Source organism: Lepidochelys kempii, chromosome 10 (assembly GCF_965140285.1).
Source record: "Lepidochelys kempii isolate rLepKem1 chromosome 10, rLepKem1.hap1, whole genome shotgun sequence".
In the NCBI taxonomy this organism is placed as follows: domain Eukaryota; kingdom Metazoa; phylum Chordata; order Testudines; family Cheloniidae; genus Lepidochelys; species Lepidochelys kempii.
This window is the reverse complement of record NC_136389.1, coordinates 83,157,382-83,183,593: the sequence shown is the minus strand read 5'-3', so window position 1 is coordinate 83,183,593 and position 26,212 is coordinate 83,157,382. Positions and strand designations below refer to the sequence as shown.

At 47.5% G+C, this 26,212-nt stretch overlaps 1 protein-coding gene across 2 annotated transcripts in view; it reads right to left on the bottom strand.

Annotated features, from left to right (window-relative positions):
- The window catches only part of ADAMTS7 (ADAM metallopeptidase with thrombospondin type 1 motif 7), a 141,590-nt gene extending 120,071 nt beyond the window's left edge, over positions 1-21,519 (bottom strand). The window contains exons 1-4 of one of the 2 annotated variants that reach the window (XM_073304523.2): positions 21,344-21,519; positions 13,553-13,908; positions 5,430-5,628; positions 260-456 (exon numbers count right to left, since the gene is read on the bottom strand). In XM_073304523.2, the coding sequence (XP_073160624.2) occupies positions 260-456; positions 5,430-5,628; positions 13,553-13,908; positions 21,344-21,428 (837 nt within the window). In that variant the 5' untranslated portion in view covers positions 21,429-21,519. Of the gene's footprint in view, positions 1-259; positions 457-5,429; positions 5,629-13,552; positions 13,909-21,343 lie in introns of those variants that run through there. The other variant, XM_073304524.2, reaches the window with a different exon arrangement.
- Positions 21,520-26,212: the final 4,693 nt, after the last annotated feature.

Below are 26,212 nucleotides of genomic sequence, written 5' to 3'. Positions count from 1 at the left end.
CAGGCCCAAAATGAGGGCAGGCTATGACTTTCCATGTATTTATCAAGCAGAGAACTGTCAGTTGCCTTACATGTGTGCATGGGGGAGTAAGGGAGCGTTAGCCACAGCCTTCCTCCCCTGCACAAGCAAGTGGCATGACTGGAAAGGGCTGAACCCTGGAAATGCAAATGACCTGTATATATGCCACTGACCTGTATGGGTTATATTTAGGCCTCCAAGGACACCAGTGGATTTCACAGTCATGGAATCCAGCACTCACCATGTTCATTACGGTCAGCACGTACTTTTCTATATTTTCACTTCCGTGATACTCCACCATCTTGGTGTCCGCTACCACCAAGGTCTCCACCCACTTCTCCTTGCTGATGGAGCGCTGCTTTATTCTTCGCTTCCTCTGCTGTTTCTGTTCCCATCTCTCTCTCCGTTTCTCAGACGTCTCCAGGCTTTGCGGAGATTCTGAAGAATGGAGAAGGGAATGGGCTTTCGATAACAGCTGAAAGCTTGGTGGAATATAAGAGGATTATTTTTTAAAAAGGAACTAATTCCATTTAAGCCACTAGAGCTCTCAAGACACAGACCATTGACTGATAGACCATTAACTCACTCTTACCTACTCTGTCGAGCCACATGTTCAAAAGACCACTTAGAAGAAAGGCCTCTGAACTCTTTCCGTTGCTTGGTGGCATTAGTGTATTGGAGAGAAATCCAAATGTGGGTTTGGCTCAAGTTCTTTTACTGGAACTCTGCCCTGGAATATTGCACGCGGGTCATGGAGAAACTCAAACAGCAACAGGAAACCTACATTGCACAGTTATTAATATTTTTATTTATATACCAATTTATTATGCAACCCTCAAGGAGTGTCTGGGCACATACATGATAAACAATATTAGTGGCTGAACAATCTGGGCCGTTTTCACCCATGCAGCACAGGAGGTTCTGCCAGGGGACCACAGCTCCCTAATACAATGAATTCACTGCCCCATAAACTGGACTGATGGCTCACACCAAATCCTAAAGGTCTCCAAGGGTCCTGACCAAGCTAGAAAAGCCACCAAAGACCTAACCTCAGGCTTTGCAGGGCTGCACAGGAGATGGAATTCCCCTAAGAATCCCCTGGGCCTGCCACCAGGCGTTCCACCCTGGGGAGAGACAGCAAGAGCGTTCATGCAAAAAAACAGGGGAAAAGATGGCATGATGCTGAAGGGAAGCTTGAATGGGCCTAATTACATAGAGCAACTGGGCAGTCTCATGTGGAGAGTTCTTCTGTGATGCTGCCCCGTGTCAGGGTCAATCACAGGCTAAATAAGAGCTTTACTAACCACATCATAAAGAGCTGGAATTGCTTTTATGTTCAGGCTGGAATGGGTCAGGATTACTTCATTAACAATAAACTTGTACATATTTACGGTCTGCATTGTGCTTTAAATAATGAGAGAAAGTTTGCCCTCTAGTCCTAAAGAATCCCAAATATCCAGATAATTTGAGAAGTCTCCAGTGCTAAGATATCATCGTGGAAGTTTAATGAAAATAACTTACTTAGAACTCATTTTTGTTGCAGTCTTTGCTGTAAAGCTTTGACTTATGTGGGTCTTATGATGTGGTGCAACTGGGAAAACATGGAGTTCTGGACACCAAAGGAAGTGTGTATATAATTATAACTGCAAACACCATCTTAAATACTCACCCTGCTGTACGTGTATGTTCACTGAATGCCGCAGGACGCATTGGAAGAAAACAGCATATGTGGTGAATGTACCATTTCTTGCTGGGTATTGTTTTATAAATGAAATCAGCCCCTTTAATAATCCAAAGTGGTAGGACCAGAATAATGGAAATCCTACAGATTTTCTACATGTTCTTTTCCATAGTGTGATTGGGACTAAATTACTAGTCTATACTCTAGTGGAAATTTACATGCATCATCATCTGGCCAAACGAGGCCCCAGGGGAGTCACTCATTCATTATCATAAATTAATAGATTTTTAAGGCCAAAAGGGATCATTTGCTTGTAATGGCAGACTAAAGATGCTCAATTTATTTATCTTAACAAAGAGAAGGCTAAGAGATGACTTGATCACAGTATACAAATACCTACATAGGGAAAGACTTCTGACATAGAGACCTCTTCAGTCTATCAAACAAGGGTAAACCAGGTTCAATGGCAGGGCGCTGAAGCTAGGCCAATTCAGTCCTAGGTGCAACCTTTTAAGAGTGAGGGTAACTAACCACTGGAACACCTTTCCCTCGGTATGGGGTGGATTGTCCATCATCTGAAGACTTTAAATCAAGACTTGAATGAGTTTCTGAAAGGTTGTTTGTGGTGGTGTTGTAGCTGTGTCATCCCCAGGATACGAGACAGACAAGGTGGGGGAGGTAATATTATTTGGCCAACTTCTGCTGGGGCAAGATACAAGTGTCCAGACTGCCCAGAGTTCTAACAGATGTGCTCTACATCAACCAGAGGGAAAGGATTCCTGGAAGCAGGAGTCACAGGGTGAGGTCTTCTGGCCTATGTTATGCAGGTCAAACTAGAGTAGTGGTCCCCAAACTTTTTACTTCACGCCCCCGCCTCCCCAGAGCCGGGGCCAGGAGTAGGGCCATGGTTCTCGGATGTGGGGGACGCAGACAGAGGGAAAGGGGCTGAGGCTGGGGCCAGAGCTGGGGGCAGGAGCAGAGCCTTGTCCAGGGGCCTTGTCCAGCAGTTGGGGTCCCAAGCATGGGGCTGGCAGCCACGGCCAGGAGCAGAGCCTTGAGAGAGGGGGCCAGCGGCTGGGGCCAGCAGTGGAGCCGGGTGGCACTCGCTCCCCGCCCCTCCCCCGTGGGGGCTGGCCCAGGCCCTAGCCATGCCCCCCCCAAACATTCCTCCATGCCCCCCTGAGGGGGGGCAGGCCCCACAGATTGGGGACCTCTGGACCAGATGATCATAGTAGACTCTTTTGACCTTTAAACCTATGAATTATCTAGTCTCATCCTCCACATGGTACAGGCTATAGAATTTCACTCAGTGAATCCTGCTTCAAGCCCACAGTATGTTCAAAGTATGTTCATAGTATCTTAGAGTTACACATCACACAGATTTACTGCTCCTCCGCTATCTAGTGTACCTTGCACAGGGAACAAAATGCAGCTCCTGTCCAGTGGCGCTCTGTACCATCCACCCTACTTCACCTGGGAAGGAATTCTACTATGCTCCACAGCCGCAGAGAAGCCACGGTGAGGATGGGAAGCATATTAGGTAATATTCTTAACCAACCCTTTTCTGTCTCCTTCGTTGTTGGAAGGACGCGTGATTGTGCTGATGATACTTTCTGTGGCAGCAAGTGCTGAGAAAATTTGGGCTCTTGGACCAGCTGTGGAGGGTCTCACCTGTTCTGCAGTGGATTCAATCTACAAATTTTCCAAAGGAGCTCATAACCAAGGAACTGTGCATTTAAACCTTTCTGCCTTGGCACACAAGGTAAATAATGTACCGTTTGCTTCCTGCCCTGGCAATTGAGAAGTCTGTCTAAAATACTTACACAGCTCCCCATTATCACAGCAACTGAGCATTTCACAATCTTTAATGTATTTATCCTCAGAACACCCCAGTTAGGTAGGAAAATACTATTTCATAGATGGGAAGCTGAGATACAGAGAAATAAATGACTTCCCCAAGGCCATTCAAGATATCTGTGGCAGAGCAGGGAATTGAATATGGGTCTCTCAGTCCCCAGGCCACTGCTCTTATCACTGGGCTATCCTTTGCCTCTGAAGAGAGTGGTAACATCTTTGTGAAAAGCCTCAGAATTTCATAAGGGACTAGACACAGGTATCCTTCTCTGAGGCTGGCACAGGTTCACTCCCAAGCCTGCAAAATCAAATCTGCTCTAGCTCCTGTCCAATAGCACAGTCAATGTTTGAGGTACAAAATGTAATTTGGGTGATGCTGTAGTGATCATGGTGAGTTAGTACTTATGTGGGGAGAATGCCTGACAGTAGAGGGCTGTTTAATCAAGCAGACAAAGGCATAATAAGCTCCAGTGGCTGGAGGTGAAGCTAGATAAATTCAGGCTACAGTTAAGGAGCAAAATTTTAACAGTGAGGATAATGGACTGTTGGGACAGTTTACCAAGAGATGTGGTGGATTCGCCATCACTTAAAGTCTTTAAATCTAGATTGGATGTCTTTCTAAAAGATATTTTCTAGCTCTTCCACAAGTTGTGGGCTTGATACTGGAATAGCTGAGTGGAACTGGGTGGCCTGTGCTATTCAGGAAGTCAGGCTAGGTGACCATAATGGCCCCTGATGGCCTTAAAAGCTGAAATTTATGGAGGGGGCCACTGGTCTTTCCAGGCATGCTCTTTTCTTGGAAAGGAAGCCTGCTGATTTCAGTCTTCACATCTCTCCTCTTTTGGATCAGTTATTCTAGATCAAATAATCCCCACCTAAATTCCAGAAGAATGTAGGAAGCCCACTGCTCTGGAAGAATTTGACTTCAGTGGAGCCACTATTTCACTCTGAAAGTCCAACCAGCTGCTAAGTCACAAAAAACTCATATTTGCAAGAAAACAAACAGTCACCACGAAGCAGAAAGTTGACGTCGGAGTGGAAGGAAAACATGGCAATCAGTGGCTTGTGGTTTAGGGCTGCAGTGACTGAGCACATGCACGTGAGAAGACGTAGCAAATGCAGAACTCTTGCCACGTGACAATAAAAATGCTGCCCTCCAGCGTAACCTTTGTTACTTGTGGGACTCAAGTTATGAATGCCACAAAATGATTGCCTGGTGCCGTACAAGCAAATTCCTTAGCAGCTGTCACTCACTCATGACCGGCAATTTGAAAAGCGGCCAGCCCTTCCATAATACAAATGTCTGCAGAAATAATGTTTGTCTACAATTCTGGAAACTTGGCACTCTCTTTGAGAATAGCTGTCAAGCTATTCATACATCTATTTATCCTAGAGTTTCATTGTGCTCCCCTCATTGTAGTACCTGAGCATCTCCCACTTCAAAACTTGTCTTGGATTAGTAGACTTCGTGAAGGCTCTGGCTCTGTCCCTTTTGGGGCATAAATGCACTTGCAGTTGGGGTATGTCTTTGCTGGAAATATTCTGGATGACCTAAGAGATTTCTTTTAGCCAGCCTATTGCTAGTTGGTACGCTTGACCTGCAGTACAATACATTCCAGGAATAAAACCCCAAACTTCAGTATGATTTAGCATCAAATTAATGTTCAATTTCTATCCCTCTTGCAGGCAGAGTTGTGTGTGAGGATGCTGAATGCTTTAGCACAGGAGGTAGATGCTGAGCTTTGATATCAAAGGCACTCAGCACCTAGCAGGATGGGGCCCCAAGTGTTTATCTTTCATTGTCCTATTATTAAAATCTGTTATCCTCTAGCTGCTTTTGACTCACTATGAAACTGCAATAAAGGAGATAAAATACCTTGGACTCCACATGTTCCCAAGGTATCGGGCTGTTTCCTGTCTCGCTTTCTGCTGGATTCCACTATCGACTCTTCTTCCTCATATTTTGGAGCATGACGTTTATAGATCCTATGGGGACGGGCTGTCCCGTCCTCGTGCTTATTTGTAGCCTGAGGTTCAATGAAATAGTCTTCATTTGCAAGCCGAAATACACCTCTCTGGGAGGGGGAGAGAAAGTCAGTGTAATTTGTATGATGCATTGGCTCAGGGTGAAGACAATTACAGTGTGATGGGTTTGCAGAATTTGTCATGCAGAAATAGATGCTTTGTAAAGATGTTGCTTTTGCCTCTTTATCCATGCTGAGAACTATAAGCTCCCAGACACAGAACAACAAACCAGCATGGACTGAACACACTAGTCAAAGGTTAGGGTTAGGGTTAGGGTTAGGGTTCAGAAAGCAAAACTCATGCATGCACTGCAAAGTTTAACTGCCTCCAGTTAGAAACAAAGGGCAAGGCTGTTTGATGCTGAGGTGCTCAATAACAGTAAGGATTTAGACAGCGACAGACAGAGGCTTCTGAAGACAAGCAGACAGAAAACACCAAGAGAGAACAGTAAGGTTATGTGTGCGAGTAAGTTGCAAGCTTCTTTTTCTCTCCTATGTTAAAATCACTCTTTGCCTCTGCCCTTATTTAAAAAGTTCTGTTACTCTTCTGTAACAGACCAATGTACTACATCTTATCACAGTGCTATTTCAGCATTTTGAGTAGTTTTTTGTAGAACGTTGCAGTATTTTTATTAGGGTGTCCCTCTAAATTCAAGGTAGTTGCTGCTGCCCATTTACACGGTATAAGCACCCATGGTTTTTAACCACCCTTAACCAAAGTGCCAGCTTCTGGCTTCTTATGCTCACGCATCAGAACATCTTTAGGGACGCAGAGGAACACGAAGCTGTAGGGGTCCAAGTTCACTGCAGGAACTCAAAGCTGGGAAACTCAGAGTTACTCACTGAGCCAAACAATTGCACGGACAGCACAACGAGGAGGTGCTATTGGCATCTTTCCTTTGGCAGGAAATGAAATCCTAATGCTTTCATTTGTTTAATAAACTCTCCCACTGCTGATCGCTATGGGGCTCTGTGTTTGAGTCTCAAATCTGTGATATTGAACGATATCAATAGTAACTACAATTAGGCAATGCTCCCATTCTCCTGACTTCAGCCTCTCTGAATTTGCTCTGTGTATCTGTTTCATTCCTAGGAACGGGGAGTTTTGGAGAAGGAGTTTGTAGGTTTCTTAGTCGTGGATGATCACTGAGCTGCGGGAGGGTAGTGCTGCTAGAAATGTGATTTGAATGTATCTGCATGTTGTAACAGCACTCTGTGGGTTCTGAGCTGCATTGATTGCTGTGGAGTAGCCTTGCTCTCTGTCTGGCTTGTCTGAAGTGGATTGTTGTGTAGGATGCTTACATAATAACCCATTCGTTTTCAGCTTTGTTTATTATGCTTTTGATCTGACATTTTCATTACTTTTGCATGCCACAAGCAGGAAAAAAACGAGGGAAGATTAAAATGTGGCACAATAAAGCCTTGTTGTTAGACTCTCCATTTATTCCAGGAGACGTTTTGTAAGTATGATCATCAGTTCACCAGGCTTCACATGCTACAAGAGGCCTGACTACGAGCAATTAGCTTCTCCTTCCCCCAGAGGGCTAGTTCCACACTGTGGAAATCTTCCAGCCACATGGCATACAGAGACACAACTCAATTCACTTTTGCTCCGGTGGCTTTCAGAGCTATTTCTATGCTGTTTGTTTGCTGTTGTTACAAAGATACTGAAAAAGGGAATTTCTGGACACTTATGGCTCCTTATTACAGGGTGGCTGCCTCTTAAGGGCTGGAGGCCTGGAGCCAACCCTGAAGAGGCACATCTGGGTATGGATCAGGTGATTTTCCCTATAAAGCGCAGAAGGTGAGCGCAGTGAAGGGATAGTTGCTACTGCAGTAGGAGAGCAGGGACTGCTAGGAGTGGGCTGGCTCCAGCAGAAAGTCCGGGGACTTGGCACTGCGACTCCAGCCAGGTAGGGCCTGGGAGTGGCCTGCCAAAGCGGGAAGCCAAGCCCTAGGCAGGAAGGCCTGGAAGGAGGGTGATTAGAGACTGCTAGGAGTGCACAGAGGAGATTCCTGGGATGGGGGACTGAGACTACAGGCAGGAAATGACTGGTAGTGACCTGATGAGGGTTAAATGGATGGACTTTGGTTTGGACTTAGTTTCATCCTTGAGTTTATTTTAATCTGATCCAGACTCCAAGAAGGGGTGTTGTGACTGGACAAAAAGGGTGTGTGGAGTTTCCTTAAGGAGCCCCTTGAGGGGGAAACTGAGGTAGACTACCTGACGCATGACCCCAGGCCATGCAAAGGCGCTCTGGTGTAGGCCACTTCTTCACGCTCCTTTTTTTCTCCTGCTACTTCATCCCACAGTGAACCCAACATGCTCCAACCTCACACGCCCAGGCTGGGTCTGGCAGGGTCCCACAGGAGCCGCACACCACCGAAGAGCAGGATTTACCCCCCCAAATTAGGCCCTGATCCTGCAACCGGATTCACAAAGACAGGCCCTTGTGCACATGCAAGGCCTCAGTGTCTTGAATGGGCTTTGTACAAGGGTCTAGCTGTACAGATCCAATTGCACGGTTGTGGCCTTAATTAGTGGTGGTAACCTAGTGGTCTCCATGGAAAAGATAATGGGTCTGTGATTTTCCAGATGCTGAGCATCTACAGCCCCCATTGATTTCAGCTGGAGCTTTGAAAACCAGGCTCATGGAGCTGAAATTCATTTCTTATGGTGTCTCTTCTCTTCTCTCTGTTGCTAACACCAGCCCCACCAAACCACCTAGTTCCTTGTCCTGTGTATTGCTATCCTCCACGATGCCTCCTGCAAACAGAACAACCTCTGTGTGTGTCTGATGCCTTCTGCCCTTGGGGCCCACAAACACTAATAAAAAAATCAATTCTCCAAACTTTGGAGACATTTGTATTTGGACCAGAGCTTCCCAGCTGGGCCCATCTCTATCAGGCAAATGTAGGGGTTAATATTGTGTTCTAGCCTATGGAGGAGATGGGGGTTCCACTGCAAATCCCGAGGCTGGGACACCAAGGACAGCGTGGGTCTCCGGCTCTTGTCCACATGAGCCATATTCTTTAACAATAGTTCATGTGATCTTCCAGTTGATGCTTGGTTGATTCTTTCTTGTCTGTGTGCTGGGGTGTCCATCCCACACTTGCCCTAAAGGGGTTAATGGAGGCAAGATGGGCCAATTAACCTATTAGGCAGGAAGCTGGGAGAATTACATCTGAGAGGAAGACCCTAATTAGGGGAAGCTCACCTGTGCAAGAACAGGTGGGGCTCCTATAAAGCCAGAGAGGGGCTGCAGAGCGTAGGTTGCAGTCACTCCCTGGGAGGAGGGAGTTGTGAGGCTGGCAAACCCAGGGGGGTGGGGAGAGCTAGAAGGTATAGAAGAAGCTTAGGGAAGGGTAGTAAGGTCCAGGAGGGAACAGTCCTTGGCTGCTGAAGAAAAGGCCCCTAAGATGGAACCCAGAGTAGGGGTTGGGCCCGGGTTCCCCTCCAGCCACTGAGGAAGTGGCACTGGCTGGGCAGTGAATGGGAAGACTGCCTGAGCCCATTTGGCAGGAGAGACTTTGGTACCATGGAAAGGAGAAACAGAGAGTGACCTGGTCAGAGCGCCCAGTCATGAAAAGGAGGCTGCAGGGCCCAGAGAGAGAGAGGCAGCAGGGCAAGCAGCAGAAGGGGACCTTGGGCCTGGAAAGATTCCCCAGAGCTGCCAGCAGGAGGCACCACCTGCAGTGAGTGGACCCCGTGGCAGTCTGCAGCTCCGTTAAGGAATGAAGGCCCAGGGGGTTAGCTTTTAGCACGGCCAGTCTGACCTCACTTTTCTCATTTAAGAATGAAGCCATTAATTTTTCAGGTTACATTGTTTCCAAGATGTATCTTATGGCTGAACAATGCCTTCATGCTGTACCTGTGATGTGTGGAGGGGACACACCTGTGCAGTAAAGCACAGCTCGCCGTCGGGTGTGTATGGGAGGGTTATGGCAGCCCCTGGAATCCGCTCTGAGGATTTCAGCTCTGTAACTGGGATGGTTCTCTCTGCTGACAGAGCAAAGGGCTGTTCCCGTAATTCCATGAGCGTAGGGCTGACACTCCTGTAGCGCGGTGTTCAGAGAGGGACAGGACTGCCCCAGGTGCATTCTTGGCAGTGTGGCGTACCAAGGAGACTTTCAGAAACACGGGCTATTAATGCTGTCTCTGGGAAGATCATTACAACACAGGGGTGCGGAGATGGGAGCTCCAGGGACATTGTCCTTTACGCAGATCTATTCCTTAGGGAGCTTTCAATTAGTTTCTTAATACGTTTTATTCTGTCCCCCACCCCCCCATAATGGAAGGTGGATGTGTATCATGGCCTCTGCCTAATAACTGCCCAGAATATCCTTCAAAAGGGACATTTTCATCACAAGGAGATTTTTCTCCTGGGAAAATATTTTAAATTAAATTTTATCAAGGGATGAGATTTGCTCCAGGTGGGATTGTATGTTTCACGTCAATATTTACAATTTTATTAATGCTTTTGCATATTGCATGTGATAATTCCTTATTTTATCTCAGTAATTCCTGTACAGTACATAGGACAGATTCTGTTCTTACTTACACTGGTACAGATCAGAAGTAACTTCACTGAAGTTGATGAAATTACACTGGCAGAAAACCAGTTTAAGAGAGAGCACAATAAGGCCCTTAATGGGCAAAGGAATAAAGATTGCTTTCTTTTAATTTTCTGGACAGCAAGGATCTAAGTGTGATGGTCTTTTTTAAAAATAATCTGTTAGAGATGAAACGTGGTCATAAAAACACAAAGCTAGAAAGGCAGGGGAACGATACTACTAAACATGTAATTACTATAACTTACACAGAATAACGAATGCTAGACCAGATGTTGATCAAAAAGATAAGAGGTATTTGGCCTTGAGGAATGCTAATTACACTTGATCTTGTCACAGGCAGAAATTTCAAGTCACTTGTACATTACAAGTTGGATGAAAACAACATTAAGTTTAGAACGTAAAGTATTACCATCACACATAAAAGCAAGCCACTGTGTCCTACCCCTGTAGCTTCCAGCTTCTGCAGAACTGTATTGTCTTCCTTGTTTACATACAGTAATTCTTAGCACAATTCCAAATGATATGCGATTAACCCTTTATAATGAAGGCACAGCTCATGCTGCATTACTTTCAACAATTGTTATATATGACATTATATATTGTTTGTATAGCATTGGGTGTTTTAATGTCTGTCTGCTGAAAAATTCAGGTTTAGCTTTAAGAAAAAATATATAAAGCGAAGTTGAAAAGCTCACTGATTTGGGAGCATTAAACTGTTTATTCTCTTGTGATTCTAAATAAGTTGACCATATGATAAATAGCTGCTCACCAGCTCTGCTAAACTACATATTGCGAAGTTCTTCTAGTCTAACCATTTTTCCTGTCAATCATTACTTTAGTAAATCCACTTTTAAATAAGAATCCTTAGCATTTACATTGTACTTTTCTTCTTCACTGTGCTTTACAAACTAGCTACTTAGTCCTCTCAACACCCCTGTGAAAGGGACTGAGCTGGCCGAGTTATTCCTAGCAAATAATGCATTTGTTATTAGTCCCTTCTCCTGTTTGTGGATTATCTGCAAACAGACATCAATTTTCACTAATCTTTTTCTTCTTTGAATATTATTTGATGAATGGCTCATGTGAACTTACTTCAGCCTATGAACTATTTACAGTTATTGCTTTGAGTATTTGTTTATGCCTAACTCCTGCAATGGGGCTGGTCATCTAAGTCACATGGTATTGCTTCTGTTTCCTGACTGGATAAGTCCCTCACCTATAAATAGCTTTCAAGATGGCCTTGTGAATACTTTCAGTGTGCCTATATATTTGCCCAGGGTATCTATGGGCAGATACATTCACATGAGCATTCATGACACTTCCCCTTTCCCTGAACAATCTGGCAATCAATATTTCACTCAGAAAGACATTCGCAAACATGCGACTCAAAGGGCTATGGGCTCCTCCTAAAGGAATTCACCTCTTTTATCTGAATGAATGCTTGGGAATATATTTTTTTTTGGCATTTGTTCAGCTCAAGAAGTAAGTCGTTTTTACTCTCCCATCCCAACTTCAGAGATTTGAAAAGCAACCGAGGCCCGAGAGGCAGTCAGCGTAAGAGGCAGCCTTAGAACTCCTTGGTTCCCATTGGGGTGCCCAGGCCACTACACTGCATCTCTGCCCTTTACTCAGCAGCTGTATGTCAAAATCCAGAAACTCTTCTCATGAGTTGTAGAACTTAGGGAGAAAGTTCAAACTAAAGGGCCTGATCCTGCAATGTAATGAGATGTTGAACGCAGATAGCTCCTGTTCTCTTCAGTAGGAACTAAGGGTCCTCTGTACCTCCCAGGATGTGCTCAGCACCTTACAGTATTCTCTCCATGATGTACATCCTGCACACAGTGATCACACCTTTCCTGATCTCTGCAGTGATTAGCTGACACCTTAAGCATCTCCCAAATTTTATTCTTAAATTCCAAACAACATTCAGCATCAGGTAATAGTTACAAATATTTGATCTTCGCTGTTACTACCTTCACCTTCTCCAATAAATCAACTGATGCTATGTGCAGAGTTCGATCTGCTGCCCACTGCTTAGTAATCTGCAACAGGGCTTTCGGGGCCAGATGCAATGAAGCTACACTAACTTGCACAAGCTGAGCATCTGACCAACAACATCAGTGATTTTGTCACAGAATGTCAGTGGCAAATGCCTAAATTTCAAGTTAAAAAACCAAAACCAAATCTGTAACCTGTCCAGGTTATTGATTCTAAAAAAGCATCGCGTGCCAGAAGACGAATGCAATGCACGGATGCATATTGCTGTTGTTTAAATACATTAATCTTAAGCCATGCTGCAGGGCAACTGACACAATTACTAGATGAATCTCTCACACACACATCCTGCTGGGCAACCACATCTAGAGCCCTCCTTATCTCCAGAACCTCAGGCCTCTATCACTTGAGCTAAAAAGGATTTCCCCAGTCGTCGGTCCCTTTATTCGGTCTGTGGGCCAGGCACTAGAAGACATATACATCATACATTCCACTGCCTGCTGTAAGACAATCAGAATATTTGTTGCCCCACGACATCTGCATGGAAACGGCGATGTCTGGATTTAATTATATTGATCAAGATAGAAGAGAATATTTTCAAAAGTGCTTTAGTGATGTAAGACTCAATCCTATTTTCAAAAACGACCTGGGCACTCAATGAGACTTTCACGTCAACTCCTAAATTCCTTGGTCATTTTTGAAAATAGGATTTAGAGTCCTAAGTCACTTAGGCATTTTTGAAAATGTTACCCTTTCACTTGTTTAATCCTCAGCAAGGCAGGCAGGTGTGACTCTAGTCTAATAACTAATGGAAACAGACTGGATTTATCGTACCTTTTATCTTTCCTTCACTGGAAAGGTCATTTTGTTTCAGACCCAAATTTAGCTGCTTCCTACACAAACCCGGTATTTTCACTGATTTAAATTAGTTATAGCAGAGTGTGACTTTGGCACTGATGTCCAGAAAACATGATGAGTTTCATCAACCATGAATCGTTTCACCATAAATCTCTTTTAGCTTTCTGCACGGACTGTTTTTAATGGAGTCCTCTGTGATCCCACATTTGGACTATAGCAGATGAAGGAGGCATGAGATAGGACAGTCTTCAGTGGTTGACACCTGAAATCTGCTTTCTACAGGAGTATGGAAAGAAGACAAGAGAGCATAGTCCCAAACAGGTAAGCCGACAGGACGTGAACCTGCACCACTGGAGTCAATTGGAGCTTTGACGTTAACTTCAGTGGAGGCAGCATCAAATCTGAAGGGTAAAACCCTTACCCTATTGCAGTCAATGGGAGTTTTGCCATTGTCTTCAATGGAGCCAGGATTTTACCCATCGTTTCTAATATTTTGATATCCCTGTGATTAAAGCATCATTTTTCTGAATTCAACTGGAACACTTACCAGCCCATCACACGTGCTAAGAGCTGCTAAACCACCTTTCAGCGCCCAGTTCTGGACCTCTCCAATCATATGACAAGAGTTGTGATTGTAAGACTGGATCTTGGCATTGGTGATTCCTCCATATCGTCTCTCACTAACAAACCCAGGAGCAAGGAGATTGTTATTAATGCTTAAATTGAATTTTAGGTGCTGTCCTTTGTAATGCAGCTCATAAAAGGAGAGCAAATTGTTCCTTGAGGAAAGGGCCCTTTTGTGAATTGCGCGATGAGCCAGATCATAGGACAGAAAAGATCCGCTCTCATCAACTCGGATTGGATGAACAACGTCATAGCCAGAATATTGCCGGAGAACCGTCTCTGTGAAGAAAATATTTGCAATGATCAGATATAAAGACGATGATAATCTTTCATCCCAAAGGATCCCAATGCACTTTATGTTTATTGGGTCTACAAATTCTCAGTAGGGAGGGATCATTCTTCCCACCTCTGAACTGGAGACACATATGTGATGATAAGTGTCAGCTGTTTAAAAGAGCAAAGGATTACACCACAATAATTCGGAACAGGAAGTGAAGATTATCTGAGAGGGAGAATTTAGGCAAGCTAAATTACATGAGCAGATATAATTATTCAAATTGGAATGATGTCAGGACACCTGAGTTAACACCCTTATTCTTACAAAGTGCCAGAGGAAACAATCCCAAATAAATATGAAAGTTTCATTAGACAAGTAGTGGTGAAGAGCAGACAGTCTCCCTCTGAAACAAGAGAAGGTGTTTTCTGGGTGAGTAGTTGTTTAACTTGAATAATTTTGTACATGCTCATAATGGAACTTCATAAGCAATAGTAGCTCAAATGTAAATATTTAACCCTCAATAGAGAAGAGTTTAATGTGATTGTTTTAATTACAGCTGTTTGAAAACTGCCACCCAAAAAAATAAAAATGTTCATAAACAAATTCTAGGTTTTTTTTTTTTTCTCCAGAGAACATAAAATTTTCAATTAAAGGTTTTGACAAAAATTCAAAAAATGACATCCAGTTTTAATCAGTCGGAGATAGACATTGAGCATGAAATTCATTAATATACATATTTTGTCTTCCAGTATAGCATTAGTGAAACACATGATGTCAGAGAGAGTTTAGGAAACCAGCTCCATTGACACTACTTATGATGAGGAGACTGAAGAAGAGAAAAGAGTTCAAAATACAGATACAGATCCAGATCTGAAATTTGCAAATGGCTACTTTTTGATTTATAATGGACTGAACCAAACCTCCAAATCTGAACAGCCAGAAGAATGGCCATACTGGGTCAGACTAATGGTCCACCTAGTTCATCTTCTGTCATCCAGTCCCTGCTGCAGGCTGTCAGAGGTTTAGGAACAACCAAAGCATGGGGGTGTGTCCCTGACCATCTTGGTGAATAGCCATTGATGGACCTGTCCTCCATGAACTTCTCTAATTCTTTTTTGATCCCAGTTATACTTTTGGCCTTCACATCATCCTCTGGGTAGGAGTTCCACGGGTTGACCGTGAGTTGTGTGAAGAATTACTTCCTTCTGTTTGTTTAAATCCTGCTGCCTATTAATTTCATTGCGTGACACCTGGTTCTTGTGTTATGTGAAGGAGTAAATAACATGTCCTTATTCACTTTCTCCACACCAGTCCTGATTTATAGACCTCTGTCATACTCCCCTTAATCATCTCTTTTCTAAGCTGAACAGTCCCAGTCTTCTTAAGCTCTCCTTGTATGGAAGGTTTCAGAGTAACAGCCGTGTTAGTCTGTATTCGCAAAAAGAAAAGGAGGACTTGTGGCACCTTAGAGACTAACCAATTTATTTGAGCATAAGCTTTCGTGAGCTACAGCTCACTTCATCGGATGCTTGTATGCAAGGTGTCTCATAGCCCTGATCATTTTGTTGCCCTTTGCCAGATACTGAAGTTAGGTTACCAGCCTGTAATTGCCAGGATCAGCCACAGATTTTCAGGTGTCTGCCAAAGTTTGCAGTTTGAACCCATCTCTGCTTTTTATCGGATGTGACAGTACACATTCTAACACCATCTCACTTGATGTAATACTTCCAACTCTCATTTCCATTTTTTTCATTAGCAACTTTTATTCCCAAATGATATGGGTCGCCATGCTCTCTTGCCCTTCCCTGAGACTTTGCAAGATGTCACACATGTTCTACATTTGGTTCCTAGTGAGGGTTATCTTGGCTCAGTGCCTGCAAGCTGCATGTAAACTATTTAAAAACACCATAATAGAGGCTCAAATTTAATGTATACCCCCAATAAATAAATAAATAGATAGATAAACAACCGTAAGTGGACCAGAAAAATGTCACCATGGCTAAACAGCAGAATAAAAAAGGTGGTTACAGACAAAAACACATCCTTTAAAAACTGGAAGTTTAATCCTACTGAGGAAAATAGAAAGGAGCATAAATTCTGGCAAGTCAAGTGTAAAAGTATAATTAGGCAGGCCAAAAATGAATTTGAAGAGCATCTAGAAAAAGACAATAACTAACCGCAAAAAAAAAAAAAATTAAGTACATCAGAAGCAGGAAGCCTGCCAATCAGTGGGGCCACTAGATGGTTGAGGTGTTAATGGAGAACTCAAGGAAGACAAGGCCATTGCAGAGAAGCTAAATGAATGCTTTGCATCAGTCTTCACTGCAGACAACGTGAGGGAGATTCCCTTATCTGAGCCATTCTTTTTAGGTGACAAATCTAAGGAACTGCCCCACATTGAGGTGTCAATAGAGGAGGTTTTGGAGCGAATTGATAAATTAAACAGTAATCAGTCTCCTGGACCAGATGGGATTCACCCAAGAGTTCTGAAGGAACTTAAATTTGAAGTTGCAGAACTACTAACTGTGATAATGTAACTTATCCCTTAAATCAGCCTCTGTACCAGATGAGTGGAGGACAGCTAATATAATGCTGATTTTTGTTAAAAGGCTCCGGGGTGATCCTGGTAATTACAGGCCAGTAAGCCTAACTTCAGTACCAGGCAAATTGGTTGAAACTGTAGTAAAGAACAGAATTATCAGGCCCATCGATTAACACACTATGTTGGGGAAGAGTCAACACAGCTTTTATAAAGAGAAATCGTGTCTCACCAATCTATTAGAATTATTTGAGGGTGTCAACAAGCATGTGGACAAGGGTGATCCAGTTGATATTGCATCCTGGGACTTTCAGAAAGCCTTTGACAAGATCCCTCACCAAAGATCCTTAAGCAAAGTAAGAAGTCATGGGATAGGAGGGAAGGTCCTCTCCTATCTTGTAACCAGTTACCGATCCATGAAACAAAGGGTAGGAATAAATGGTCAGTTTTCACAGCGGAGAGAGGTAAATAGCAGAGTACACCAACAATCTGTCCTGGGACCAGTGTTGTTCAAAATATTCATAAATGATCTGGAAAAGGAGGTAAACCGTGCGGTAGCAAAGTTTGTGTATGTTACAAAAGTACTCAAGACAGTGAAGTCAAAAGCTGACTGAGAAGAGTGACAGAGGGGTCTCACAAAACTGGGTGACTGGGCAACAAAATGGCAGATGAAACATTGATAAATGCAAAGTAATGCACATTGGAAAAAATAATCCCACTATACAAACAAAATGATGGGTTCTAAATTAGCTGTTACCACTCAAGAAAGATCTTGGCGTTTCCAGGGATAGTTCTCTGAAAACATCTGCTCAATGTGCAGCGTCAGTCAAAAAAGCGAACAGAATGTTAGGAACCATTAGGAAAAGGATAGAGAATAAAATGGAAAATATCATATTGCCTCTATATAAATCCTTGGTACACCAACACCTTGAATACTGCATGCAGATCTGGCTGCCCCATCTCAAAAAAGATATATTAAAATTGGAAAAGGTACAGAGAAGCGCAACAAAAATGATTACGAGTATGGAACAGCTTCCATATGAGGAGAGATTAAAAAGATTGCAATTGCTCAATGTAGAAAAGAGACGACTAGGGGGGTATATGACAGAGGTCTATAAAATCATGACTGGTGTGGAGAAGGTAAATAACACTTCATTATTCATTCCTTCACTTAACACAAGAACCAGGGGTCACCTAATGAAATTAACAGGCAGCAGGATTTAAAGAAACAGAAGGAAGTAATTCTTCACACAATGCACAGTCAACCTGTGGAACTCCTTGCCAGAGGATGTTGTGAAGACCAAAATTATGACAGGGTTCAAAAAAGAATTAGATAAGTTCATATGGTCCATCAATGACTATTAGCTAAGATGGTCAAGCACACAGCCTCTACACGTCCCTAAGATTCTGACTGCCCAAAGCTCAGACTAGACAACAGGGGATGGATCACTTGATGATTGCCGTGTTCTATTCATTACCCCTGAAGCGTCTGGCATTGGCCACTGTCAGAAGACAGGATACTGAGCTAGGTGAACCATTGGTCTGACCTGAATGGTCATTCTTATGTTCTCCATCATTTGAAGAGCCACCTGACACAGGAAAACATGAATAATTACAGCCCAGTACTCTAGGAAAGTGTACTCTGATTCCCCCAGAGTTGATTTCCAGAGAAGCCACAAACCATCACCTAACCACAGAATCTCTTTAAATAGTCGTCAACAGTTAATAGAAACAAACAATCCCAGAAGAGAATCCCAAACCCCATTTACTCCTGGGGGCATTCTGTGCCAAAAAATTAAAAATTCTGCACCACAAATTTTAAAATTCTGCAAATTTTATTTGTCAAAATAACACTATATAATCACACGAGTTTTAATTATTTTGGTAATTTACTTCAAAATACCTGTCAGCAAGTATGTCTGTAACAATACAGACACACAAAAACTCCCCCAGGAGTAGAGAGTTAAAGAAACCCCTATGACAACCCAGCTCCTGTTTCTCTGCCCCTTCCCCCGAGCCCAGCTCGGGGGCCAGACACACACAACCCCTCCCCCACAGAGCCCAGCCATGGCCCCCCCTAGCCAATATAACTGAACCCCGAACCCCCCCCCCGAGTCCAGCCACAGGGCTGCCATGGCCCAGATACCTGCCCCCCCAAAGCCCAGTTACAGAGCCCCCCCAAAGCCCAGATACCCACACCTCCTCTCCCCAGAGCCCAGCCATGCCCAGACACCTGCTCACCTCCCCCTGAGCCCAGGGATGCAGAGGGAGAAACAGCCTGATGCTTGGTCCCAGTTTCCTGTGCGCTGCCCTCTCCTTCCCTCAGGGCGTGCGGGGACCTGCAGCTGCCAGGAGCCCTCTCGCCCCCTCTCCCCCCCCGCCCCCAGCAGTGTCTTCTATGTGCGAGCTGGGCGTGCCTCTTGTGACAGAGACCCCACTGGCTCCCCCGGCCAACCACTTGCTTCTCTCGGTCTGCCGGCCGGCTGTCTGGCTGGCTGAGGGCTCCTCTCGGCTCCCCGGCCGGACCCCAGGGCACCTCCAGCTCCGGGCAGGCTCCGCTTCCACCACCTGTGGGGCCCCGCCTGACTCCCCGGAGCCGAGCCGCCTGGGACTGGTGCAGAAGCCTGGCCAGTCTCAGCCAGGTGCGGGGAGGGGAGGTTGTTGGGGGGAGAGGGGGCTTGGCTGGGCCCCTCCAGGCAAGTGGGTCTTGAGGGAGCCCAGCCGGGGCAGGCCCTGGCCTGGCTGATCATGCCACTCCCGAGGGGCCAGAGCGATTCCTGGCCCTGGGACCAGCCCTGGCTGCACGGCCAGCTCAGCTCAGCACATGGTCACCTCCCAACAGGACTGGTGAGTGCGGCCGGGAGACAGGGCATGGGGGAGTGGGTCTCTTGGGGAGTCTCGGGGGGTGCTGGGTCGTGAGGGGACAGGGAAGATGTGTGTGTTGGGGCACTAGGAAGTGGGGGTTCTGTGTGGGGTGCTGGGCAGTTGTGGTGGGGCTGTGGGCAGGGGGGTGCTGGGCAGGATTGGTGTGCAAGGCGCTGTGCATTTGTTTGGAGGGTTTTGGGGGGGTACTGGGCATAGTGGGTCCGGGGGGCTCTGGCCATAGGGAGTCAGGGGCTGTTGGGCAGGGAGGCTGTGTGGTGTGGCGTGGGCCCACCCCCAAGGGGAAGGGGCATGCTGGCAGCAGAGGGCCAGGTGGGCCACTGTGCATCTGGCAACTGCCAGTTTGTAAATAGCGCCCTCGCACTAGGCAGAGCAGGGCCGCCCCTGCCATGCCATGCCCCATTGCTTCTGGCTGGCCCCTCGCTCTGCACCTCGCTCTACTCCCTGCACCATGCTCCATTGGGGCCCACAAAAGGTTAATCCGGCCCTGGAGCTGGGCTCTGCTGGGTCCAGTGGCCCGTAGTGGCAGCCATCTGTGGGGGACATGTATTCTGTGCATGCATGGTGACGTAGAATTCCCCCAGGAGAACCCTTTGTAAAAAGGACAGGAGACACGATTCGGCACAGCAGCCTCAAAGACATATGGGTCCCTTGGTCTGTCAATACTGCAAGCACCAAACAGTCGGATGAAGTGAGCTGTAGCTCACGAAAGCTTATGCTCAAATAAATTGCTTAGTCTGTGAGGTGCCCCACGTCCTCCTGTTCTTTTTGCAGATACAGACTGACACGGCTGCTCCTCTAAAACCAAACAGTCTTTGTACATCTATATTACCCATAAAAAAATGCCTGTCACACCGGAAGGGACAAAGTAAAAAGTATGCGGCAACCGTCCAGGAAAATCACTTTGCAGCGGATGTGATTTCTGAGACAAAGTCTCCTCAGGTAAACAGTTGCCCCCTAGTGATACATGTGGTGACTAGTTAAGGCTTGTACAGTAGTTCCACTTGTGTGACCTCGTCAGGGCACCTACACCAGGGGAAGGTACCAAAGCACCCTGTATGCCAGGGGATCTCCCCAAACCTCTTGACTGCTTTGGCATCTGCACTAGTTTCTCCTCTGTCTACTCATCGGGAATCTGAGTGATGGAGGGTCCCGGCTCTGAGGCCTGGGGGACTCTCTAGGAATTGGTCTGGGCCAAGTAATACTTAGTCCTGCCTTGAGTGCAGGGGACTGGGCTAGAAGACCTCTCCAGGTGCCTCCCAGTCCTACCATGCTCTGGTTCTAAGGAGGAAAGGGTCCCAGCCTTCAAGAGTCTTCCCATCTCTTGGTACCTGCTGCAAGCCAGGAGTTTATTGCTGGGGATACATTACAGGGCTTCTAATGCTGGAGACAGGGGAGCGCTTAGACACATGCCCCTTCTTCTCCGGGTCAACGGCCATCGCCGCTTCCCAGGGGCCGGCCCCTGCATCTACCCTGCGGCTGAGTTTTGCCAAGCGCATGGTTCAGTCGCTCAGTAAACGGATCCCCGGGGCTGTGGGGTCCAGCTCAACCTCTGTTCCTGGTTTCACCGCCTCCTCTCCTGCCGCCCACGGGTGTCCACCGGCCGGTACGAGGCAGCTGACCCCGGACCCGCCGGCGGGCGGAACACGACTCGTTGCAATGAAGGGCCCGGACTGAGCGGGCTCTCCCGGGCCCCACGGGCAGGAGCGGAGCTGGCCCGGGTTCTGTCCGGCGGGACCGCGCGTGTCTCCGGCCGAGAAACAGCCGCCCCTGTCCAATCCCACCTGCCCGCTTCCCCGCGGCAAACCCGCTTTTGCAAACCTTGCAGCTCCCTCGCCCGGTGCGCCCCGGGGGCAGCCGCTTGCAGCCTTCCGCGGGCTCCCCCGCAAAACACGGCTGCAGCCAGCCCGGCCAGGCGGCTCGCCCGCCTCCCTCCCTCCCTCTTTCCGCTCTGGGGCGAAACTCGCAGCGGCTTCCCCCGGTGCAAACAAAAGAGCCGCCCGCGGGGTACAGACCTTTCTCCGCGGCTCTGTCCGGCGGCTCCGCGCAGCCCGCCAGGACCCCGGCGAGGAGCAGGAGGCGCCGCAGGGGGGCTGCCATGCTGGGCACGGCCCGGGGCTCACTTCTCCCGGCGGGCTGGGCGAAGGGGCATGTCCCCGTCTCGCCTCGGCGCCCCACGGCGCCGCGTCCCGCTGCCTGCACGCCTCCTTGCCCCGGCCGGGGCCGCTCCTCGCCCCGGGGCCCCCGGCGGGCACTTGCCGGCTCTCCCGGGGCGGCTCCGCGGCGGCCCCGGCCCCGTGCCCGGCTGTCAGCGTGTGCGCCCCGGGCGTTACCCCGGCCGCCTCGGGCTGAAAGGGAACAGCCCCCCCCCGGGTGCCCCGCAAGCGCCCCGCGGCTCCGGGGGAAACCAGCGTGTCCCGGGCCGGGGCCGCAGCCGCTGCTCGCCGCGCACACGGGGCAGGACCAGCGCTGGGAGTGACTCAGACGCTCCCCGCCGAGCCCCCGGGCCCCCTCCGCCGCTGCGGCTCCTTCCCCGGGCCCGGCCGCTCGGGCTGGTGCGAGGGAGCCGCCTGGTGGCTCTGCGAAGCACCCACCGGTGCGTCCCCCGCCCCGCTCGGCCTCCCCCGCTGAGTTATCTGCCTTGGCCGAGGGCTTTTCCTTCGGCAGCTGGGCCCTACAGGTGGCCCCGGGGGGCCCGTCCCACGTGGAGCGCAGCTGCGTGTCCCGCGGCGGGGGCTGGGAGCAGGGGGGGGGGGGTTGCCCTGAGACTTCAGTGTGGTGCTGGGCTGGGCATAAACCACCCCAGGCCTCCGTGGTCCCATTCCGGGTGGGACAGATCCCCGGTCCCTGCTGCTGCAGGAGTGAAGAGGAACCTGAGATGTAAGGGTAACCCCAGGCGCCACTTTATCTAATGCTAAGCGTCCGCCAGGTGATTTCTACCCCGGTAGGGTGGCAGGCCAGCCGCAGCGCCCTAGAACTTACATCCCCGCGGGAAATCGTTTAAAAAACAAAGTAAAGACTGAGATCCAAAGATGACAAGACTGTCCCTTCAAACACTGCAGTTCGCAGCGGACCTTGCTGGGGGGAGTTATGCGCCTTGGCCCCAGATTCTGAGCTGCCCCGGAGCCATGTTTTGCACAGGGCAGGAGGGGGAGGGCATCTTTGAGGGGCCACCCAGAGTCGGGGAGTAGCTATAGACTAGATGGCCCATTGTCAGTTAGAGTAGCCCCAAATCTGCTCTAACTTGTGCCCATCTGCCCACTGCCCAGTACAGCCTGCTGGTCTAATTCTGACATTCTCCAGGAAGTCCGGCGCTGCTGGCTCAAGGTCGCCAGAAATGAGATTTTAGAAATAAAGCTAGCATTAATTTAAATAATACTAACCAGCTTCTCTTCCTCCACCAGTGTGGGGGGAAGGTGGAGCAATGTCGGTTACAGGGTCTGAAAGTATTGGATCTTATTTCTGGGAGTGGGATGAACCCCTTATCCTGTCCCAAGGCTGGGACCCATAGCAATATCAGACTGGCACTCAGGAGGTGTGGATCAACTCCCCGCTGTGCAGCAGATTCTCTAGGTGTGTGACCAGGGCAAGTTGCCCGTACTGTTTGTTTTGGCGATCTAGGGGGTAAACTCTTTGGGGCAGAGACTACATCATACTATGCATATGTACAGCGCCTTGCACAACAGGGCCTTGATCTCAGTGGTGGCCTGCTGTATGCTCCCCTGTATTGTTATTGCTATGCTGTGTGCTGGTGACTGCTTAGATCACAAACATCTCTGAGACTGGATGTGGACGCACCCTTCAATTAACGTAACTGGATACATTAATCACAAGGCACCCCTACCCCTCAGACAAAAAGGGGTTGTGAGTGCACCTAGGAGTTTTTGGAATGAGCAGGCAGAGGACTTTTGCTATTTGTTGTTTTGGGTAAGGGGGTGGGGTGTCTGAGGGAAGGGAGAACACACACAAATGCAGAGCAGATTGGGGGACAGACAGGCAGAAGGAGCAGCTGTAAGCATGGTGTCTGACTGCGGAAGAAACCTGGGGAGAAGTTTTGGGATCAGGGGTGAAGCCTGAAGAGAATGCTTTAGGGGCTGTGAGCAAAAGAAGCTGTTTCCTGCTATTTGATCCCTTCTGCATTCGGAGACACATGACTTTGTACAGTCCTAGTAAATAAATAAAGCTGCATCCAAGAAGTACCTGACAATCACTGATTTCTGCTCCCAGGCCCCCCAACTCTGACTAGCCACGTGGGTCAAAAATGGGCCGTTTTATTATTGATGATAAACCCCAGGAAGCTGTTCCAGCAGGGACAGTCCCGATATTCGGGGCTTTGTTTTATATGGGCACCTAGTACCCTCCACCACCCTATCCCAATTTTTCACACTTGCTATTCACTCACCTTATTTGCACAGGTTTAGGACTTGAACAGAGGTTAGAGAAATAGTGTTGTTATCCCCATTGTACAAGTGGGGGTAACTGAGGCACAGGGAAGTTAAGTGCCCAGGGTCTGCAGTGGAGATGGGAATAGGACATTGATTTCCTAATTCTTAGACCTGGCCTTTAATCACAGAACCACCCTTCCTTACTCCTTTGTCCTACAGAAGGCTGCTCAGCAGCTGGAATTTCTATAGGTACTGATTTAATTAATACTTATCCCAACTCTTCAAATAATAGTGCAACAAAGATATTTATTTACAGTGCGAAACAGAGGTGCCATGGTGCGTGGTGAAGGCACTCAACTACAATCCTGAAGGTCACTGATCTGAGTCTTGTTGGATCTCTCACTGACAGGCCACCTTCAGTTCACCCAGCTGCAAAATGGGTGCCCGAGCCATGGGGTTAGGGCAGCCAAAGGCAGTCAGATGTGATGCTGGCCCTCTCGCTCCCTGTGCACCACTGGCCGTGAAACTGACGTGCCTTCGCAATGTCACCTGAGGAGCCATTGACCCTGGTGAACTTTCGCTTTGAAAGCTTGGGCAGGAGCATGCAACAAAGCGGTGTCTCCACTGAGCTCTAGCACTTGGGACAAGGTCTGGACATTTACTGGAGTACGTTTTTTCTCCCCCTCCTCACATAATAATTGTATGTAGGGTGACCAGATGTCCCGATTTTATAGGCACAGTCCTGATTTGGGTTTTTTTTTCTTATATAGGCTCCTATTGCCCCCCACCCCTGTCCTGATTTTTCACATTTGCTGTCTGGTCACCCTAATTGTATGTTGTACATAAGGCACATAGGGCTACATTCTCCTGTGTACCATGCTCACATGGTCCCTAGTCCCTTTAAGGGGAGCTGGGGCCAGCCGTGCCTATGCCATGAATTAACTGCTTTCCAGCCTGAGGGGGTGGGATTAAGGAGGGTCAGCAGATACATGAATGGACACCTGGGCCTTATGAAAGAGCTAAGTGAATTCAGGTGGGGGTTTGAAGGACAGAGAGGAGGTAGATGCCTGTGAAAGGCTCTGAGTCAGGGTCTGCAGGACTCAGCTGAGTGCTCCTGTGGATCTGGGGTTCTATAACGGAGCAGGGAAGGGTACATGGAACAAGCCCAGCAGGGGCTGAAAATGGTACTCCAGGTAGCTGGACTGGGGACTCTCAAAGGTAGCCCACAAAGGGGTGAGAACAGAGCCCTGAAAGTGGGATGAAGAAAAGCCCTTCGAGGGCAGAAGAGTTTGTTGGGACTTCTTAGTTGGATTTCCGCTACCCTAAAAGGGATTGAGTTTGTCTATGTCATGTCTGGTGAGCAGAGCCCCATCTCCCGCACAGAGCAGTGTGTGGAGAGCTGAGGAGACCCAGCCTGGGGAAGGAAACTGAGGCAGTACCATGTGTGGCTAGCAGGGAGTGCCCTGGGGTGACTGTGCTCTGCAACCTGCATGCACAAACTCTGTATAGAATAAGACCCATGATGCAGCCCTCAGAATAAATGCTCCCAGGTTAGAAATGGCTGAAGGAGAATATGATCCTAGGCTCTGCCTTGCTAAGTATTTTTTTATTTAAACCTCTGCTTCAGCACAGCACTTGGAGTGCAGGAAATGATACATCTTTATTAAATACATTCAATTATTGTAATTTAGCAGGATTATCCTATTTCATTTTGCTGACTGCATCCCTCCTTCGTTGCTGACATTCATCACCAGGCAAGCTCTGAATAGGGAGGAAAGGGAAGAGATTTAATGAATGGCAAAAATGAGTGTCTGGCTTCAGAGAAGTACATGCTGGAGGGTTATCTGTGCTTTTTTTTTTTTTTTTTAAATGCAAGATTCTCATGAAAACAGGATGTTAAGTTTTTGTTCTCTTAGACCCACAGACGCTTTTTAAGGAAGTACTTCATTGCCAGACCTATTGGTCTTGCTAAGCACAGTTGAGCTAGTCTTTGCGTTATGTATTGTTAAAGTTGCCAGAAGCTGGGAATGGGTGATGGGACGGATCACGTGGTGATTCCCTGCTCTGTTCATTCCCTCTGGGGCACCTGGCCTTGGCCGCTGTTGGAAGACAGGACACTGGTAAGGTAACTCTTGCTTAAGCAGCACTAACACAAACCCTCAGCAGGCAAAAAACTGACATCCCAAATCAAACTTAGCAAGCTAAATGCATCCTCTAACTTAACAGGAAGAAACGTTACCAACTACAGACCGTTTCTGCACTCTTGTTAACTAAGTTTTGGGAGGAGGGATAGCTCAGTGGTTTGAGCACTGGCCTGCTAAACCCAGGCTTGTGAGCTCAATCCTTGAGGGGACCATTTAGGGATCTGGGGCAAAAATTGGGGATTGGTCCTGCTTTGAGCAGCGGGTTGGACTAGATGACCTCCTGAGGTCCCTTCCAACCCTGATATTCTATGATACTGGGCTAAATGGACTGGAGTAGGGGACAGGGGCAAAGTCA